We start from the raw sequence: 22,414 nt of genomic DNA on the forward strand, positions 1-22,414 counted from the left end.
GAGATCAAATACTTCCCTCCACCAGAGATCAAATACTTCCCTCCACCAGAGATCAAATACTTCCCTCCACCAGAGATCAAATACTTCCCTCCATCACCCAGAGATCAAATACTTCCCTCCATCACCCCAGAGATCAAATACTTCCCTCCATCACCCAGAGATCAAATCTCCATCACCCAGAGATCTAGTACTTCCTCCATCACCCAGAGATCGTCTTTATCCATCACCCAGAGATCAGCCCTTCCCTCCACCAGAGATCAAATACTTCCCTCCATCACCCAGAAGATCATCTTCCTCCATCACCAGAGATCAAATACTTCCCTCCTAGCAGAGATCAAATACTTCCCTCCATCACCAGATCAAATACTTCCTCATCACCCAGAGATCCAATACTTCCCTCACAGAGATCAAATAACTTCCCTCATCACCCTAGAGATCAAATGTATCATCAGAGATCAAATACTTCCTCCACCAGGATCAAATATTTCCCTCCATCGCAGAGATCAGAAATACTTCCCTCCATCGCAGAGATCAAATGGCACCCTCATACCCAGAGATCAAATACTTCCCTCCATCGAGATCAAAATACTTCCCTCCCATCACCCAGAGATCAAATGCTTCCCTCATCACCCGAAGATCGTCACCCTCCATCACCCAGAGATCAAATACTTCCCTCCATCGAAGTCAAATACTTCCCTCCATCACCCAGAGATCAAATACTTCCCTCCACCAGAGATCAAATACTTCCCTTTGTAAATATTCCGTTTTTGACGACATTTTTCAAAGGGTTTTGTTTTCAGGGCATAAACAAGGTCCTGAATCCCCCCCCCCCCCCCCCCCCCCCCACCTCGCACAGACCATTAAGGAGATTCAAATACCATCCCGTCTATAGATTCCGTTTGACGTCTCCATTCGCAGATAATTTTTTTTCCTATGAATAAATATAAACCAAAGATCAATTACTTTTAGTTCTATATATCCCGTTTGGACGAGATATTTCAAAGAATTTATTTTCAGGCCACAAAAAAAAAATTCTGAATCACCCCCTCTTTCATCTTCCCCCCTTCGTTTCCCCCTCCCCTTCCCTTCTCACCCCTCCTCCTCCGTCAGACTACACCTACACCAGGCAGCAATTACTCTCGTCTCTATACACTCGGTTTTCACGTGTCCTTCTTGATTACACACACCGATTCCACAGGTTCAAAAGTCCTCTCCTTTTATGGCCTTCACAGGAGTACCGGGTTGGTGTGAATGTTAATGACATCCCAGCCACCAGGGCGTCAAGCACCCACTCTTGTGATCCACGGTGAAGAGCTGTCCTGGAGTGAGAGCGTGAGAGTGTGAGTGTGAGAGGTGCCAGCACTCGAGGGCCCAGTGCACTCACAGCAATTGATGGTGAGGAGGTGCATGTAGGTGGTGGTGGTGGTGGTGGTGGTGGTGATGATGATGATGATGATGATGATGATGATGATGATGATGATGGAGGTTGTTGACGTGTTGGAACTCATTACGTAGAGATGAGTTGTAAGAGGTGGTTAGGTTAGGTTAGGTTAGGTTAGGTTAGACGGAACAACGAGTAACAGTACAAATGGCAACCTTAACTAGATCCTCCAAAAATCATAAAAAAGTAACAAAATTCACAAGTAACAAAAAAACTACAAATACAATCTAAAGTAGGAAAAAGTAACGTAATACTTCCATACGATATTACAGATTAACGAACAAACAGCTGTACAGATTGACTATAAAACAAAACACTGTAAATATCCACATAACACCAGAGGACATAGAGGATAAAAAGGACTCAAAACAAACACGTGAATAAAGGAAGAAATACGAGACACGAAGAGAGAATAAATAAGAAAGCGAGAAAAATATTAAGGGTGGTAAATAATAAGTGGGAATTATATATAGATATTTAATGGTTAATGGATATGGAGGGGGGTAATGGAGTAATTAGTGAAGAATTGATGTGGTGGAGGACTTAATGAGGTGGTGGTGGTGGTGAGATTAATTGAGTGTTAGTGGTGAAGAATTAATTAGTCGAAGCTAGTGAGGTGGTGGTGGTGGTGAAGGTGATGGTGGAGGACTGTGAAGGAGTGTGGTGGTGAAGGTGATGGTGGAGGACTATGGGGGAGGTGGTGGTGGTGGTGGTGAAGGGAGGTGGTGGTGAGGGGACTGAGCAGGAGGTGGTGGTGAGTGAATGGTGGTGGTGGTGGAGGTGGGGTAGTGGTGGAGAGGAGGATTGCTTGCGATAGTGGTGAGGGAGGATTAGTGGTGAGAGGTGAGTGGGTGAGGTGGGTTAGTAGTGTCAGCAACCAGAAGCAAATGTGAGTGAGTGGTGGATGGTGGTAAAGTTCTCAGCACAAATTACTTATATAAAATTGACACACACACACACACACACACACACACACACACATACGAAGATCAAATGGTTCTCTTATGAATTAAATATACGGAACTTTATATTACGATATTTACTGCACGATTTAAGTGACAGAAACCTCTAACTGTATGTAACTGGTACCGTTAACTGTATATGACTGGTACCGTTAACTGTCATAGTAAAACTGGTACCGTTAACTGTGTATGACTGGTACCGTTAACTGTATGTATGACTGGTACCGTTAACTGTATATGACTGGTACGTTAACTGTATATGACTACCGTTAACTCTTATGACTGGTACCGTTAACTGTATATGACTGGTACCGTTAACTGTATATACTGGTACGTTAACTGTATATATGACTGGTACCGTTAACTGTATGACTGGTACCGTTAACTGTATATGACTGGTACCGTTAACTGTATATGACTGGTACCGTTAACTGTATATGACTGGTACCATTAACTGTATGTGACTGGTACCGTTAACTGTATGTGACTGGTACCGTTAACTGTATATGACTGGTACCGTAAACTGTATATGACTGGTACCGTTAACTGTATATGCTGGTACCGTAAACTGTATATGACTGGTACCGTTAACTGCATATGCTGGTACCGTTAACTGTATATGACTGGTACCGTTAACTGTATATGACTGGTACCGCTAACTGTATATGACTGGTACCGCTAACTGTAGGTGACTGGTACCGCTAACTGTGTCAAAAGTGGCTGGAACAGTTGTAGAGAAAATAAATGAAGAAAATAACTGGCCACTTGAGCTTCAATGGGGGAAGTGTAGCTTCTAATGAGGCCAATACAGTGTTACACAACTGAGGCCTATAAGACCGAGAGTCCCGAGCTAGATTTACAGACAAATAGCCTTAAGGTTGGCTGTGATTTATTCCTTACATGTGTAGACGAGGTGATGTGCTTCTACGAAGTCACCTTTTACGCCAAAATTAACGTCAACACAAGTTAACTATAGATCCAGAATTGAGTGTATATGAGGCATTAACAACCCAACCACAGTCATCTGAATAGGTCGAAAATCTGGCCGATTGAGGCTACTTAGCTCGACCTTACTTACACAGGTGGGTGTGTCCTTACAGACTAACATCTTGCTGAAATAATTAGTGTGCAGGTAAGGAGGGGGAATACAGGTGTGAATGGGTCGAAAATCTGACCTATTCACCCCTTACAGATTGAGTAAACTTGCACACTGCATAAGTCCTCGACCACCAACTTCTTGAAATAATTAGTGTGGAGGAAAGAAGGACACTCGAGGAGTAACAAGGTCGACATACTCGCCTGTTCAAACTATGGAACTCGACCTAACCTGCACGGGTGTTAAAAGTCCTTCTGGCCCACCATCTTGAAATAATTAGTGAGCAGGTAAGAAGAGGAATACAAGTGTGAAACAGATGTGAAACAGGTGAATGATTAATATGAAAAGCTTCCAAGACGTCAGGTACCACTCCCCTCCCCCCTTAAAACACCCCCTCACCCCCTTAAAACACCCCCTCAGCCTCCCCCTCCTCCCCCCACACCGGCGTAAAATTTCTAATTCAGCTTCTATTTTTCCTTCCGCTAAGTCTGTAATGGCGTCTACTCACAGCTTACAAATGATTAAAGTCATCATTAATGTTGAAGGGCCGGGTCGTGGCTCTTGGAGGGGCAAATCAGGATGGTTGAGGTGAGGTTGTTACACCCTGTTGGCTTTTGGAGGCGGTGGGGTGTCGGGGAGGGGGTGTGGGGAGAGGGGAGGTGTTGAGGTGGGGAGAGGGGAGGTGTTGAGGTGGGGAGGGGAGGTGCTGAGGGAGGAAGGAAAGGGTCGGGGTTGATAAGGAGGGGGAAGGGAGGTGTGAGGGAGGGAAGGAGTAAAGGGAGGCAGGCAAGGGAAGGGGGGAGGAGGGGGCGAGTAAGGGTGAGTTGACGGGGAGGAAGGAAATGAGGAGGAAATTAGGTAAGGAAGAGGCGGAGAGGGAATGAGGTGAGAGGAGGAGGAGAGACAGTAAGATAGAGAGGGATAAGGACGAAGGGGTGACACACACACACACACACACACACGGCCAGAGAGAGGAAGGGCGGGAGATTATTACATAGACCAGTGTTTTTTTTCCGACGCGACAAAAAAGTTTGATCAGAGGGACATAAAGACATAGCCAGGTAGGTGTGTGTGTGTGTGTGTGTGTGTGTGTGTGTGTGTGTGTGTGTGTGTGTGTGTGTGTGTTAGCTTCATATGTCTGTGTATTTATGTGTGTGTGATGTATGCTTGCAATCTTTATGAATGCGTTAGTCAGCCCTATACCCGATTTTCTTGACAAGCCGATTTACCGAGTTGCCGGGTATACGTCCAACGCAGCTATGGTGAAGTCTAAAACATCTAACCTAACCTAACCCAATGGAAAACAAATCTGGTAAGGCTTTTGTACAATTGTCAATAATAGGGTGAAGTTCTTGTGAGGGAAAAATATCATTGGATACTGACTCGTGGAAAATCACCAGGTGGGATTTTGTTCGATTAAAAGTCACGACGTGGAGTAGGGTGGGGTAGGGTGAAGTGGGGTAGGGTGAAGTGGGGTGAAGTGCGTAGAATTGGGGTGGGGTGGGTGGGGTGGGGTGGGGTGGAGTGGGGGTGGGGAGTAAGTGAGGTGGGGTGGGGTGAAGTGGGGTGGGGTATGGAGGGTGGGGTATGGAGGTGGGGGTATGGTGGAGTGGGGTATGGTGGAGTGCGGTATGGGTGGGGTGGGGTATGGGTGGGGTGAAGTGGGGTGGGGTACGGTGGGGTGGGGTATGATGGGGTGGGGTATGGGACGGGTGGGGTGGGATTAGGGTTATATACGCATTACGGCTGTAGACAACCTCACACTCCTGGCCCACGGTGCTGGTTGAGGGCCTTACAAAACATGGGGCGCACACTGGCCCACTGAGCGAGCACCTGCAAATCTAATGGTGCCTTAGAGTACCACTTCTGCCTAATTATGCACCAGGTATCTTACCCCCCCAAAAATGACCCTACGGGAACCACAGGTGTATAATTCCGGCGCGGGTTTACGGTAATCTCATTTCAATCAGAATAAACCGGCCCGCCAGTACATATTTGAGAAGCTACTATCACCTGATCTCCCTCGGCTCCCGCCTCATCATAATTACACAACAGGTATCTCTGCTTTAAAAATGTACTCGGCGGGAATCACACATGTATAATTCTGGTGCCGGGTATCGGGGGGGATTTAAGGGCTACGCCAGAGGAACCAAGCCCTCGTCTAGGCGGCTCCCCCCTCCCGATCAGCTGACTGCAATGCGCGCCAAAATTGATGTTCTCCCAATGTTTACGAGTTCCAGAGGTGCCAGCTGACGATTTATTCCCGTAATCTTTAAAGACCTTTATGTCATCTCTGGTGTGGGTGTGTGGACGTTGTGTTGTTGTCAGATACTTGGGGAGACTCAAGGGTTTATGACACGAGATGAGGATAATCACACACACATCCGGGACTCCTCTTATGTCTCGATCATTACTGAGGGTTAGTTGGAAACACTCAAACCTTTTCGAATTGTACACAAAATTATAAGTCTGGGAACTGCAGGTGGGAAGGGATGCGTGTCTTTTACAGTCAACCCTCGCCTAAACGGACCACTAAATCCCACTCACCCACAAGCTAAACTGAAATAGAAACACGGAGGATGATTTCTCCACGACGATGCTCACTGCCACAAGGCGTCCCTGAAGGTGTGGGTAAAGCAAGGGCGGAGGAATAAAGGTGTTCGTGGTAGGCGAGGTTGTGGGGGTGTAGGAGTCGGGAGGCGGGACAGGCGGCCACGAGTTATGGCTCTCTCAGAAAAATATTTGCCTGTGAGTTGAGAGATACGTGTTTTACAGGACGCGGCGACGCTCAACCATCTCGTAACACTTGAAGCGTTCGGAAATATGTCTGTCGGTGGGAGACCTGAAGGATGGGGTCAAACACAGCCTCAATCAATGAATTATGAAAGAAATATCTCTATTTTTTCCACCTGCAATAACACGAGTCTAAAATGCGCAAAAAAAAGTAAAAATAAAATAAAAAAAAGACCCCAAAAGGTAAGTAAGAAAAAAATAGAAAGATTTATCACACTTAAATATATGCTAATTGCCCTTCCTCTTGTCATCTGTAAAATAAGTCACAAAATACGATTCAAAACCCACAAAATGTATATAATTCAATATATATTTTTCTCAAGCGGCCATAATGTTAGAAAATCCATAAAAAAAGAAAGAAAAAAAAAGGCATTGCGGTTCCTAATACGCCCAGTTCAATGTGACGTTTGACCTCCAGCTGAGACCTTGAACTTTCACCTTTGACAGAGAATTCACCTTTGACATAGAGAATTAACCTATGTTTCAGGGCATCTATCTTGACCCCCACCCACCCAGACACCCACTTATACACCCACCCACCCAGACACCCACTTACTACACCCACACACACCCACCTACTTTATACACCTACCCACCCACCCAGACAGACAGAACCAAGCCAAAATAAACCTTAATTCAAATGGCCGTAAGAACGCATATAATCACCCTATAACTACCGATACAATTATATATCTAAACAATACTTACAATAATTAAATAAAAAATATATAATACAAATTTTACCTGAATATAATTATCGATAGAAATAAATTATTGTTATATGTTAATGAAGGGAATATCAACCGTACTAAGATGAATGACAAAATTATACACTTTTTAATATAATCCGTAAATGTAAGATATATTTAACCGAATATAAATTAACAATGAAATTTATATAATTACCTGAGATTCAAGGATGTAATTAAATCCCTGTAATTAGTAGTATATCAATTCTTAGATAATTAGTCATGGAAAAAATTTTACTCACATTAAAAACCGGATTTATTTACCGGACAAAACAAAAAGACAATTTATAAACCGGATGTAGAGAAGAAATGATCTCTCCTCCCCAGAAAAAGCCGGATAAAAAAGTGCCAAAAAAAACTAAATGACTTAAACCGAATGATGAGATAAGATGCTGTTGAGAAGGTAATAATTAACCGGATATAGAGACCATAATAGCAAACTTTAACTATGAGCCGGATATAAAGGAGGAGGAGAGGAGAGGAGGAAGAGGAGAGGAGGAGGGAGGAGGAGGAGGAGGAGGAGGAGGAGGAGAAAAGAAATCAAAATGCCATACTATTTACTAGGTGGGAGAGAGAGAGAGAAGCAGTGGTGTGTAACGGAAGACTCCCTCTACCGTATAACAGAATAATATACAACTCGACTGTAAATATATCGATGACTGCAGACCTTCCCCCTCCCCTCACCTCCCCACCTCCCCCTCCTCTCCTCTCTCTACCGTCTGACGCCGCAGCCTTGGTTAGGTAGGTCATGGTGACGTCTACACATATATCAGCCTTTACCCCCTCCCTCACTGAGTATCTGGGGGGTGGGGAGTGATGTTCAGGGTGGTGGAGTGGGGTAGGAGTTGGGTGAAGGTAAGGGTGAGGTAGGGGTGGGGGTGGAGAATGGATGGGGAAGTGGTAGATGGCAGGAGGGAAGGGGTAGAAAGAATGGGGAGGGGGGAGAGTGGGGAGTGAGTGGAAGGAGGGGGTAGGGGAGTAATATAGCCAGGTAAGTAGGGGAGTAATATGGCCAGGTGTAAGTAGTGGTGTTAATTATAGCCAGGTAAGTAGTGGTGTTAATTATGGCCAGGAGAGTGATGGTGTTAATTATAGCCAGGTAAGTAGTGGTTATTATGGCCAGGTGAGTAGTGGTGTTAATTATAGCCAGGTAAGTAGTGATTGTGTTATAGCCAGGTGAGTAGTGAATTATAGCCAGGTAAGTAGTGGTGTTATAGCCAGGTAAGTAGTGGTGTTAATTATAGCCAGGTAAGTAGTGGTGTTAATTATGGCCTGGTGAGTAGTGGTGTTAATTATAGCCAGGTGAGTAGTGGTGTTAATTATGGCCTGGTGAGTAGTGGTGTTAATTATAGCCAGGTAAGTAGTGGTGTTAATTATGGCCTGGTGAGTAGTGGTGTTAATAATAGCCAGGGAAGTAGTGGTGTTAATTATGGCCAGGTAAGTAGTGTTAATTATGGCCAGGTAAGTAGTGGTGTTAATTATAGCCAGGTAAGTAGTGGTGTTAATTATAGCCAGGTAAGTAGTGGTGTTAATTATAGCCAGGTAAGTAGTGGTGTTAATTATAGCCAGGTGTGTAGTGGTGTTAAAATCTATATCTTCTATCACCAATTATGTCCAGATGAATATATTATTCTAACTGCCAATTCCATCCAATTTATCACCAATTACAGTAATTAAATTCCCAATTAAATTCTTGTATAACAATTGTTTTTTTTTTCACCGGCAGTCATATTTAGATCTATAATTTAATTCCATCGACAATTATATTAATCTCTTGGGCGATTATAGCCAAGTAATTATATTTTCTTTCACCGATAATTGAGGCTTTTTATCGCTAATTATACTGGAATATATAATGTATGTATTGTTGTGATTTCTTATCGTTTGTTATATTGAAGGAGGAATATTTATATTATATTTCCCAGATAAAAACATATGGCAAATATATTTCTACAGTGGTATATAAAGTGGCCCAATACACTATACCAAAAGGTGAGGGGAGGGGAAGGGGGGTGAAGGGGGGAGGAAAGGTGAGGGGAGGAAAGAGGAAGTGAGGTAAGGGGAGGTGAAGGGAGGTGAGGTGAAGGGAGGGGAAGGGAGGGGAGGGGAGGGGAATACAGGTAGCGGGCAAACACAAGTAAAATGTAGGGGTGATTTAGCATTCAGGTGTAGCACGGAGGGTAGGAAAGAACCTATGACCTGCTGGTGAGTTGTATCCTGAATATTGGAGGTGCACTGCTACATCCATGACCCCCTCCCCACCCTCTCCCTCCCCCCCCTCTCTGTCTCTCCCTATCCCCCCTCCCTCCTCCCTCCCCCCTTTCTCTCTCCTCCAACACCCTACCTACACCCATTTCTATTTACCACACAAATCAACCAATCTTTTCTACCACTATACCTCCGCTACCTGCCACAATTCACTACCACTACCCTTCCTCGACCCTCTCTACCACACCACTACCCTTCCTCGACCCTCTCTACCACACCACTACCTTTCCTCGACCCTCTCTACCACACCACTACCACACCCCCCTCGCCTTATTACTGTCACCCACAACTAATATTTCTATCCGGTATTAAAATGTGTCTCTTAACTCCCCCGCCTACTCCACCACATGCTAACCTAACCTAACCTAACCTAACCAACAGATAGAAGAAACATCACAGAGACCACCAGAGACCTTCAGGAGGAAAGTTGACGACTACTTTCAGCTTCCGAGACGACTTTGGCTGTTGGCGACGACCAGTAACACCCTGGTTGATTACACTGACACCCTGGTTGATTACACTGACACCCTGGTTGATTACACTGACACCCAGAACACTGTAGCCCCTGGGATCGAGGCTGTAGCTACAAGAATTCAACTACAGCTACAAATACACTTCTCTGGGGGTACTTACCAAGCCGTCAACCTCCGGGTCGTTCATGAGGAAGGGCTTACGGTCCCTCTCCTGATGCTGAACGAAGGCCTGGATGTCCAAGTTGAAGGAGTCGCTGCTCACCGAATCTGCGCTCTGTGTCGCCAGTTCGCATTTCTCAAACAGCAGAGCCAGCAACGGGAAGAGCGGGTGCCTGCAGACGAGAGAGATGACGGAGTTAGTAGTTGTTATACATGAAGATCAGGAATTTTTCACACACACACACACACACACACACACACACACACACACACACACACAAGGAAAATCACGGTCATAACTCATCCTACCCTAGAGAGGAAATATGACAGCTATTAATTATTGTAATTATTCACCTCAAAACGTGTTCATAGCGAAACCAAAACGCAGTCACATAAGTACCATGATTAATATGATAACTCTGTCTCACAGCCGCCTACACTGACTCATAACTACCTACACTGACTCACACTACCTACACTGACTCATAACCACCTACACTGACTCTCACTACCTACACTGACTCACAGCCACCTACACTGACTCACAGCCACCTACACTGACTCACAGCCACCTACACTGACTCACAGCCACCTACACTGACTCACAACCACCTACACTGACACTCAATCTTCCTCAGCTTCCTCTATCCCACCAGTTCAAATATTCTACTGTACCGCATTGAAGTAATTTTCTTATAACACTTAATAATATATAAGACTTTTCTATAATTTTTTTTTACGATTTTATAACATGTAATGAACACCATATATGAACAGGTGAACATTTATTGAAGAACATTGAACATTTATTGATGAACACTGACAATGACTCTTGACTGAAACAAGTGATTTTACGTCTTATGGGATTCCCCCCCCCAGATCTTTCGTCCCAAGAATCCCCCCTCCCCAACAGGATGCCTCCTCTACCAAGTGCCTCTCTCCCCCTCAACCATTAGAGATACCTTCTCTCACCACCAAATGCCCTCTCCCCCTCCCCAAACGACAGGATACCCCTCACACCAACCAGCCACCCTCCGCCCCAAACCAAGGTCTCCCCTCCTCACTGCAAAGATACCCCCTCTCCCTTCAACAAGATGCCCCCCTACCCATCACCCACCCCATCATCCCTCCTCTTCCACCCTCCACCTCCCATCACCATCTACACCCTGCCCCTCAACACCCCCCCTCACCCCCAGGTAGCAGTCAGCTTTTCTCAAACTTTCTCCCACCAGGTGTTGGGACAGAGTTGCCACCGCCTCCACACACCACAAATTCCCTAAGTCATAGTTCAACCTTCCTTTACCTATGCCAGGCGCCTCTCTCTCCCATGTAAAAAAAAAAAATAAATAAAATAAAAGAAAATCAGGTAAAATTACAATCCAAAGTTAAATTCGTAGGTTAATATATTGAATAAAATTGTTAAATATACTTAAATACATATTAACAATTATTTATATTTCAAATTTTCTTGTTAATTTTACTGCCTGTTGTTATGTTATACACCAGGTTAAGATGTTACACAAGGTTAAATTAACAAACAGTCATTGCACAACGAGTTTAAAAGTAACACACACACACACACACACACACACACACACACACACACACACACACACACACACACACACACACACACACACACACACACACACACACACACACACACACACACACACACACACACACACACACACACACACACACACACACACACACACACACACACACACACACACACACACACACACACACACACACACACACACACACACACACACACACACACACACACACACACACACAATCCATGACTGGCTCTCTCAGTACCTTGCTTAATATCCTGAAATATTATCCAGGTTAAACTCTCAGCTTTTGATACTATTTTCAGATATAGATATATATAGACAGACAGACCGATATATAGATAGATACAGATAGACAGACACAGACAGACAGACAGACACATTTAATTGGTTCAAACTTTTCCTTTCTCAATGGTAATCGGCACACCACTCGACCTCCTTCACTTCCTCAACTGTAAAGCTCAGTACTCATATACATCCTGCCTGGTGGCCTATGAGAACCCTGGGATCGAACGCATGAACCTTAGGCCAAGAAACGAGTCATAACCTCTCATCCACCGCACACCTTCTTGTGCCTGAGTTCTGAGTTTAGGATATTGTATTGTGATAAGAATGACCTATAGCTACTTACGTTAGTCCCAGTGACATAATTTAACATTCTATCACGTTACCTCCTTTCATCCTCGTGTTAAAATAGGTTAAAATATCACCCCGAGGTTAAATTATGAGTCTACGGTATTGTGTGAAGTTTGCCATCATTTATGAGAGGTTTTGACACACACACACACACACACACACACACACAGGGCAAAACAAACCTTTACACTTGCCTCGGTAAACCAGGTGACAATAGTTACCTGGACCAGAATAACCAAGGATATTTACCTTAATTTCTATAAACCTGGAAACCTGAATCGAAGTCTCAGAGGTTCGTAAGAGAAGATATTTCTCCATAACTCATCAAAAAAAACTAATCGAGACAGTCACACTTTATATACGACACACACAGATGGTTCCTTTAATGGGGACACAGAGTTATCATGTGAATGAACTCTATATCCCCATTAAATGAAAAGTAAGCTTAAAAAATCCTGATTAGTCACGAACGACATCCTGAAAGTAAATAAAATCCAAGAATCATGGGTCATGGTTCGTGTTGTCAGCTGTGTGTTTGTTTGTGTTTGTTTGCGTTTGTTTGCGGTTATTGTTGAAAGGATAGTGAGAAGTCTTAAGTGAGGTGAGGGTTTTATCGTTTTGTTTTTGGTTTATTTGTAAATTTTTTTGGAGATAAGGAATTTTGCTAGCGCTCACACACACACACACACACACAAATACCCAAACACGCAAAGACATCTACCACCCCACCCAGCCAGCCAGTCAGCCCTCCCCACCCCACCCACCTGCAAGAAATCGATCACACAACGATGCAATCACACACATGTTCACCTAACCTTCAGTAAATGTCAAAGGTGAAGCTTATAAACGTAATTTGAGGAATGTTCATTAATTACTCCTACCTGAACACAACACCTGAGACGTGTGGTAACTTAAACTAAACATTTACCTTAATTAAACATTACCTGGGGAGAACAAACTAAACACCTACCTTTAAACAAACGATATCAACACTAAATGAGGCGATATAGTTATAATTAATATATGTCGCTTATATATCGTTACATGATAATATTAACTGAATTAGATATATTTGTAATTGTTTTGGATGTTATGATAACAGGTACCAGGTGTGTGTGTATGTTAGTAGGTAACCTCATTAGTAGAGACAACACCTGGTCTGTTACCTGGCGACATGATAGGTCGTTCGGAGTGTAAAATATCCGGCGTGATGGTATTCTTACTTTAAAGACAAATAATGTTAAATAAATACAAGATTTTATACGTTTCACAAAGGCGATAAACGTCACCAAAAATCGTAAGTATAATTCAAAGTGTGAGAAAAACAACTTCCTCCATGGCAGTAACTTTCCGTAACTTACCGGGAAGTACCGATACTCAGTTACTCACCGCCCGACAGTATATTAATGGGGGAAAAAAAAGCTGAAATAATCCACATTTAATTCTGACTTATCCAGTTTTTTTATTTCCTTGTTGTATTTTGTAGTTGTATTTATTTTATGATTTATTAATGTCTTCAGTGAACGAGCAAAAAATACATGTAATATATAAACAAAAAATGGCCATTGTTGTCTTTGAAATGACCGAAGGAACACAACTGATTTTGACCAACTGGTTTAATTAAGAGACATTGTGTCAACCCAGATAAAAACTCAACTATCCAATGGCCTTGTTGGCAATTACCCTCACACACAACAGAACTTTGTCTAGTTCAATTTAACATGAGTTACTTAACATAAACAAAGCTTATGTTTACAAGAGAGATAAGCTTAAACTAACCATGGCATGTTTACTAACACAAACAAACGAATATAAATATTACTCTTGAAAATAAATATTACTGATTTATTTTCCTTTGTCATTTTATCAATCAGAGGGAAAATAATGTTTGAAATATAGTTCTGAGTGAATGTTGATCTGAGTGTGATTTACGGTGGTAGTTAACACAATGCTAACCCCTAGTGTAGAAGCGGTGGGTCCTCCCTAAAAGAGATGTAATACTTTGTCAATTGAAGGTTAAAATGCGTTATTTATGCCCAGAAAATGACCCTTAATACAAGCTTTAACGATGATCACAGTGAGTAAACGTTTGTAATGTGTATGACTCGTGAGTGATGACCATCTCGTAAAATGTTAAAATACTATTATACATGCATCAGGTGTACACGCACGTACACACACGTACATACACACACACGCACGGATATATACACCTACACTCGATATATTCAACGTAATATATACTATCTTATACCCAAGCCCTGTTATCTACTACACCACACCATCCCACCACACCACACCATCCCACCACACCATCCCACCACACCATCCCACCACACCACACCATCCCACTACACCACACCATCCCACCACACCACACCACCACACCACACCATCCCACCACACCACACCATCCCACCACACCACACCATCCCACCACACCACACCATCCCACCACACCACACCATCCCACCACACCCACACCATCCCACTCACACCACACCATCCCACCACACCACACCATCCCACCACACCACACCACCCCACCACACCACACCACACCACCCCACCACACCACCACACCACTCCACCACCACCACCACACACCATCCCACCACACCACACCATCCCACCACACCACACCATCCCACCACACCACACCATCCCACCACACCACACCATCCCACTACACCACACCATCCCACCACACCATCACACCACACCATCCCACCACACCACACCATCCCACCACACCATCCCACCATCCCACCACACCATCCCACCATCCCACCATCCCACCACACCATCCCACCACACCACACCATCCCACCACACCATCCCACCACACCACACCATCCTACCACACCACACCCTCCCTAATGTAAACAATACCTCTGCAACTATACAGACTGTCACTCAAGTCACTACTGTTATGTATTAAGTTACCAAATTATATCTCTGAATGATTTACCTGATCTTCGTCTGATTAAAAAAAAAGGTGTTTTGCTGATCATTTTTACATCTTCTGATTGGGTAATTTCTGTCACAGGTGTAGAGTTAATTGGGTAGTACGTCAGCCAATCAGATGCGTTGTTTATATCATATTACGTTACATAATCAATCAGATGTGTTGTTTATATTTTACGTCAGCCAATCAGATGCGTTGTTTATATCTTACGCCAGCCAATCAGATGCGTTGTTTATATCTTACGCCAGCCAATCAGATGTGTTGTTTATATCTTACTTCAGCCAATCAGATGTGTTGTTTATATCTTACGCCAGCCAATCAGATGCGTTGTTTATATCTTACGCCAGCCAATCAGATGCGTTGTTTATATCTTAAGTCAGCCAATCAGGGTATCCATCCCTTCTACCAACTCTTCTCTCCTTTCATCTCTCACTGTAGGGTCTCTCTCTCTCTCTCTCCCTCCCCCCCCTACCTCACCTCTTTCCTTTCTCATTTACTCTCACTTCACTGTTGTATATGACTAACGCAGCCCCCCCCCCGCTCCCTCCCTCATCTCTCTCACCCTCCCCTCAAGACCTTTCCTCTCCTTTTCCATCCTTTCCTTTCTCCTCCTCCACTCTCTCTCCCATAAACTTCCTTTCTATTTAATCTTTCACTTTCCCTTCCATGACCTTCCCTCTTATTCTTCTTCCACGTTTCCTCCCTCCCATGACTTTCCCTCCCATGACCTTCTCTCCATCGACCTTTCCTCCCATGACCTTCTCTCCCATGACTTTCCCTCCCATGACCTTCTCTCCCACGATCTTCCCTCCCATGACCTTCCCTCCCATGACCTTCTCTCCATCGACCTTCCCTCCCTTCCTTCCTCCTCCCTCCTTCCTTCCTTCCTCCTTCCTTCCCTCCCCCCTTCCTCTCTCCCTCCCTTTATCTCCCACAGTGGGGTTTGGAGATTAGAGGCGTTATTAAAATTTACCCATAAATTGCGACGTCTCCCATTCAGAGGCGGCGGCTGATCCTCATATTGTAAACATGAATATCGCTCTTATGTCACGTATGAATGGGGGCCAAATTGACGAGCCGAACCACTTCACTTTAATCTCTCCTGATGATGCTCTGGGTGATGGCAATGTTGGCACGGTGTTGGCAGGAGGATGGGGTGGTGTTGATGTTGGCAGTGAGGAGGCTTAAGGTGAGTAACCATGTTGGCAGGAGGGGGTAGTGGTGTTGGCAGGAGGGGGTGGTGGTGGTGGCAGGAGGGGGTGGTGGTGGTGGCAGGAGGGGGTGGTGGTGGTGTGGTGGCAGTGAGGGCTTGAACTACGTTGGTAGGAGGGGGGAGAAGGGAATGATGGTGTTGGCAGTGAGGAGGTTTAAGGTGAGGAACCATGTTGGCAGGGTGGAAGGTGAATACTATGTTGGTAAGGAATAAGTATGACGTTTAAGCTGAGGTCTATGTTGTCAGGAGAGGGGTAAATGTTGGCAGTGAGGAAGCTTAAAGTAAGAGTCAAGTTGGCATGGTGTTGGCATAGCAGATGTGATGTTCGCAGGAGGGATAAAACGAGGTGAAACCATGTTGGCACGCTGTTGGCAGGAGGAAAGTGATGTTGGCAGAAAGGAGGGTTGACGCGCATGGTAAAAGGCAAGTTGGCGACGTGTTGACAAGGGAGTAATGTTGGCAGAGGGGGTGGGGGGGATGGCAGGAGGGGGTGGTAGTGTTGGCAGAGGGTGTGGGGGGGATGGCAGACACTGGAGGTGTGGGTCACATAGGTACAGTGATGGCAACATGAAGTTCAAGAGTGTTGTCAGAGTGAAAGGGCCAGGGATGTTGGCAGAACAGAAGGCAAAGAGTGTTGGCAGGGGAGGTCCATGTTTATAAAGGTGGAACGATAATGATACGGATGTTGGCAGAGGAAGGCTAATGTTGGCAGGGGATGGTGGTGTTGGCAGGGGGTGGTGGTGTTGGCAGGGGATGGTGGTGTTGGCAGAGGGAGGCTAATGTTGGCAGAGGGAGGCTAATGTTGGCATAGGGAGGCTAATGTTGGCAGAGGGAGGCTAATGTTGACAGGGGAAGGTGGTGTTGGCAGGGGATGGTGGTGTTGGCAGAGGGAGGCTAATGTTGACAGGGGATGGTGGTGTTGGTAGGGGATGGTGGTGTTGGCAGAGAGAGGCTAATGTTGGCAGGGGATGGTGGTGTTGGCAGGAGGAGTGTGTTTTTGGAATAAGAGCATGACGTTGGCAGAGGAAGAATACTGTTAACAACAGAGGGTAATGTTGGCTGGGAAATGAGATGTTGGCAGAGGGTAATGTTGTCACGGTGGACTTTTAAACTTAAATATGCAATACAAAGCGACACACAAACACATTTCGCTATATTTAAAAAGCAACAGACAGACAGACAGACACACACACACACACAGACACACACAGACAAGCACGAACTGATCGCTATAAGAACAGCCCAGTCCCAACCATTGTAAAAATTATCAATAACTTGTAATCAACCAGTGTATTCACTCCCAGTCAATCTTACTTTTTGCACTGTCACTATGTTGAAATACCCTGTAGTTTAACCTTCTCCCACCTAGTTATTATATATCATATTTGTATCACTTATGTTACTTGCATATTATTTGTAAATCAAGAGACCCATTCCCCAATTATGTAACTGTATATTTTCAGCCTTCCGGCAGCCTTGATCTTTCAATAAACCGTTAATTATTATTATCACACACACACACACACACACACACACACACACACACACACACACACACACACACACACACACACACACACACACACACACACACACACACACACACACACACACACACACACACACACACACACACACACACACACACACACACACACACACACACACACACTACATGTTTCAAGCAACTAATTTTTTTCCCTTTAATAAAACTGTTCTCAGCTTCGTGTTTCCTAAAGAGTTTGAAAAATCTGCGGCATTATTCCCATTCTGTATTCTGAAGAGGTACAGAGATAGTGGCGGCCGGTGTGTGTGTGTGTGTGTGTGTGTGTGTGTGTGTGTGTGTGTGTGTGTGTGGAGTGTGTGTGTGTGTGTGTGTGAGTGTGTATGAGTGTGTGTGTATTTGGTTCACCACTACCACACTCCATCACTCACTTAACACTTACTTAAGAGCCAAAAAGTGCCTCTAAATCAAACCTACTAATGGTTCTGCTTAAGAGCAATTTATGTACCGTTCAACACTACATCACTCACTTAACATGTACTTACAGGCCCCACAAGTGTACTTAATTACTACAACTTGTTTAATGACTGTTAATTCACACTGTACTCTGTAATATAACTGTATTTACTGTATTGTGTTTCAGAATATACAAGAATAACAGAGAGAGAGAGAGAGAGAGAGAGAGAGAGATATGCCCCTCCCTTCCTGTGCCAGACATTTGGAGAGGGAAGGAGGTGGGTGGGGGGAGGGAGAGGGGGGAGAGGAGGGAGAGGGGGAGAGGGGGGAGGGAGGGGAAGGAGAGAATGAGAGGAGGAGGAGAGGGGAGGAGAGGAGGAGAGGGGGGAGGGAGGGGAGGAGGAGGGAAGGAGAGGAGGGAGAGGGGGAGGGGAAGGAGAGGGAGAGGGAGAGGGGGAGAGGGGAGGAGAGGAGGGGGGAGGAGAGGGGAGAGGGGGAGGAGAGGGGAAGGAGAGGGGAGGAGAGGGGGGAGGAGAGGGGGGAGGAGAGAAGGGGGGTGAGAGAGGGGGGAGGAGAGAGGGGAGGAGAGGGGGAGGAGAGGGGGGGGGGAGAGAGGGGGAGGGGGAGGAGAGAGGGGGGAGAGGGGGAGGAGGGGAGGAGGAGAGGGAGGGAGAGGGGGAGGAAACAAGATGTAGGAGGTGCATTATAATAGAACAACAATTTTGACCACATAAACAAAATATTGGCCAATACTAGCCAAGGCGTCTACGATATTTAAGAGCGCTCGTTTTTCAGTTGTTTTCAATAGATACAAAAATAATGATGGCGCTCGCATTTTCCGCCGTCTGCCTTCCTCTTCTCTTTATTCTGATTTTTTTTTCTTCTTTCTTTCATGTAAATTTATTCTTACTTCCCAGATAAACCTTTCAGGAAAACATATTCTTGATATTAATTTATGATTTTTTCCCTCGTGGTAAAATCTTACAGTGGAACGATATATTCAGTTTGTAAATTTCCTCCTTTGTACGGGTAAAACTCTTCAGGAAAAAATAAAGACATTTTCTTTATATCATTTTTTTTCAGATAAACCTTTTACTAAAATATTGTTTATACATTTTTTTTGATAAATTTTTAGTAAAACAATTTTCTTTATATAAATACATATTTGTTTATAAAAGAAACGTATTTATTTCAATGTTTATTTTTTTTTGTAAATCGAGTTAACTAAACTACACTCTTACTCCCACGATGTAAATGACAACAGTCTTTCCTTGTGTTAATTTACTATGAGAGTCTTTTTAAAAATGTCCTATTAGACCCATCCCAATAAGACCCCAGTCCCAATAAGATCCTAGTCGTAATAGACCTAGTCCTAATAGACCTAGTCGTAATAGACCCCAGTCCTAATAAGACCCTAAGCTAGCAGACCCCAGTCGAAAAAGACCCCAGAAGTTTATTGTTTTTTATAGACTACACAACGTAGTAATAATAATAAAAAAATAATAATAACAAAAATAAGATTAATAATAAAAATAAAAATAATACAAAATAGCAACTAAAATAATAATAACAAAAACAACCAAAAAAATAATAAACAACTATTGAAAATCACGCCCCCCAAAAAATGTTAATCTTGAGAGCATAATAATGTCAACAACCGCTCCACCCACTCCCCCCCGCCACCATCCTCGACGTACGATCACAAAATAATAAAAAAATACAAGGCCAATCCCCCTTCCTCCCTCCTGCCTTCCCCTTTCCCCCCTTCCTTTCTTCCTATCTCTCCTTATCCCTCCTTCTTCCTTTCCTCCTACCTCCATTCCCGCCTCCATCCCCTTACTTCCCCCTTTCCTCCTCTCTTCCTACCTCCCCTTTCCCTCATTCCTCCCCATCCCCTACCCCCACCTCTTCCCTACCTCCTCCTCCTCTCTCTCCCCCTCCCTCCCTCCTCCTCCTCCTACCCTCCTCCTACCTCCCCATTATGGCAGCACAGCAATAAGCTTAGCGAGGAAAGTCCAGCGTCTTAAGTCCAGCGGGTTCATTGTCTGGGGTTTTAAGTCCAGCGGGTTCATTGTCTGGGGTTTTTAGTCCAGGGGTCCAGGTCCAGGGTTCATTGTTCAAGTCCAGGGGTTCATTGTCTGGGGTTCATAAGTCCAGGGGTCTGTCCAGGGTTCATTGTCTGGGGTTCATAAGTCCAGGGGTTCATTGTCTGGGGTTCATAAGTCCAGGGGTTCATTGTCTGGGGTTCATAAGTCCAGGGGTTCATTGTCTGGGGTTCATAAGTCCAGGGGTTCATTGTCTGGGGTTCATAAGTCCAGGGGTTCTAAGTCAAGCAGGTTCACAATCAGCTAACACACACACACTAGCGTAGGAATCTGAATCCTATATCATAATCCGGTTTTAAATCTGACCTCGGCGGTAAGGACAAAGTTGATTACCCGGAACCGAATTTGTTCACTAAAATCGCGGGTCTCATATGTCCAGGTTGGTTCCGAGTCCGGGTTGGCGGGTCCTAAATTTATGAACTCTCATTTGAATAAAATATAATAATAATAATAATAATAATAATAATAATAATAATAATAATAATAATAATAATAATAATAATAATAATAATAATAATAAATAAACTAAAATAAAAAATAATTCAAATATAAAAAAAAATATATTTAAAAAAAACTGAAAAATAAACACAAACGAAAAAATATCAGTAAATAAAAAAATCCAATAAAACAAATAAAAATAACTGAATAATATAAATCTACCCTCGAGTGGGTTAAGGATTTTCCACCTTAAGAAACACCATTGGTCTTGGCTCATTTGTTTACCATTTTCCTCATGGTCTCGGGTCATTAGTAAACAAAGCCTTGCTCACCACTGGATTTCTACTAACCTAACCTAACCTAACCTAACCTAAACCTAACCTAACTTAACCTAACTTGACCTGACCCAACCTAACCTTAAAAAAATCCCTTAGGTTTCAGGTCATATACAAAAATCCTTTAAATTTAGGTCATTCATGGAAAATATTCCTTTAAATTTTAAGTTATTCATCTACAAAAATCCCTTAAATTTTAGGTAACTCGTATGTTGAAAGAGAAGAAGAAGTAGAAGAAAAAGAAATAAAGAAGAAGAAGAAGAAAATCTCCTAGGCGATTAAGAAGCTCTGGCGATACCTGAGATGAGGTAGGAGGGAGAGGGAGGTCTTGGCATATACGTGTGTACTCTCCAGCCTCCTCCCGAGCACTGAAAGGAAGGCTTGGACGCGGGGACCTATATATCACCGGCTTAGCATCGTATGGATATATTCACAAAGGATTATAGTGACTTATGTTGACTTAGAGTGACTTATGTCCCTACAGGCCCTGGCTAAAGGCTTGGTGATCAAAGACCCCTCCACCCTCTCCTAACCCCCCCTCTCTCCTTCATTACGGGGCCTTTTGGACATTTTTATGGCGGATTACGTGGAGGTGTAATGGCCCTTACCACTGCTCTCGCCATTTTCTTAGCGCTTCTTGCTAAACCCGCTAAACCCACATAATTAAAGCGGCCGCTAAGTTTGCCAGCGCTCTTGTCTGCTAGTTTACCGCCTTCATAAAAAGAACTTAAGGAATTAGCGAATGTCTTGCAGGATGAGGAAGGTTGCCATTAAACTATCCAGGCAAGATCAGTTCTAAGGGTGTCAGCAACATGTTATATACTTACCAAAAGAAACCTTAACTTATCACAAATTCTCAAAAAAAAGTCTTACGTTTAGTTGGATTCTTTTGTCTTACTTGTCTGCCTGCCACACACACACACACACACACACACACACACACACACACACACACACACACACACAGTTAGTAAATCACCCAGGTATAAACAGTAGCTGGTGATTAACTACATTACACAATTACACACGAAATAACGTATTAAATCCCGCGGGGAATATTATTACTTAAATAAATCCCACCTGCCAGATTAAACTCCATTAATCAAACAACAACAAAAGCCGTTTTCATTAGAATCAGGACGGCGGATTCTCTCGGCTTCTTACCTTAATATTTTCCCCTTAACTGGTGAAGGAAGGATTCTCAAACGTTCGTAAGATCAAATTTTACCTTAAGT

General features: G+C 43.9%; 1 protein-coding gene across 3 annotated transcripts in view; it reads right to left on the minus strand.

Moving 5' to 3' along the window:
• The window catches only part of LOC121856295 (homeobox protein PKNOX2-like), a 172,305-nt gene that overhangs the window by 138,923 nt on the left and 10,968 nt on the right, over positions 1-22,414 (minus strand). For all 3 annotated transcript variants that reach the window (XM_042351747.1, XM_042351746.1, XM_042351749.1), the window contains exon 2: positions 9,943-10,114. In XM_042351747.1, the coding sequence (XP_042207681.1) occupies positions 9,943-10,114 (172 nt within the window). The remainder of the gene's footprint in view (positions 1-9,942; positions 10,115-22,414) is intronic.

Source organism: Homarus americanus, unplaced genomic scaffold (assembly GCF_018991925.1).
Source record: "Homarus americanus isolate GMGI-L3 unplaced genomic scaffold, GMGI_Hamer_2.0 scaffold48220, whole genome shotgun sequence".
In the NCBI taxonomy this organism is placed as follows: domain Eukaryota; kingdom Metazoa; phylum Arthropoda; class Malacostraca; order Decapoda; family Nephropidae; genus Homarus; species Homarus americanus.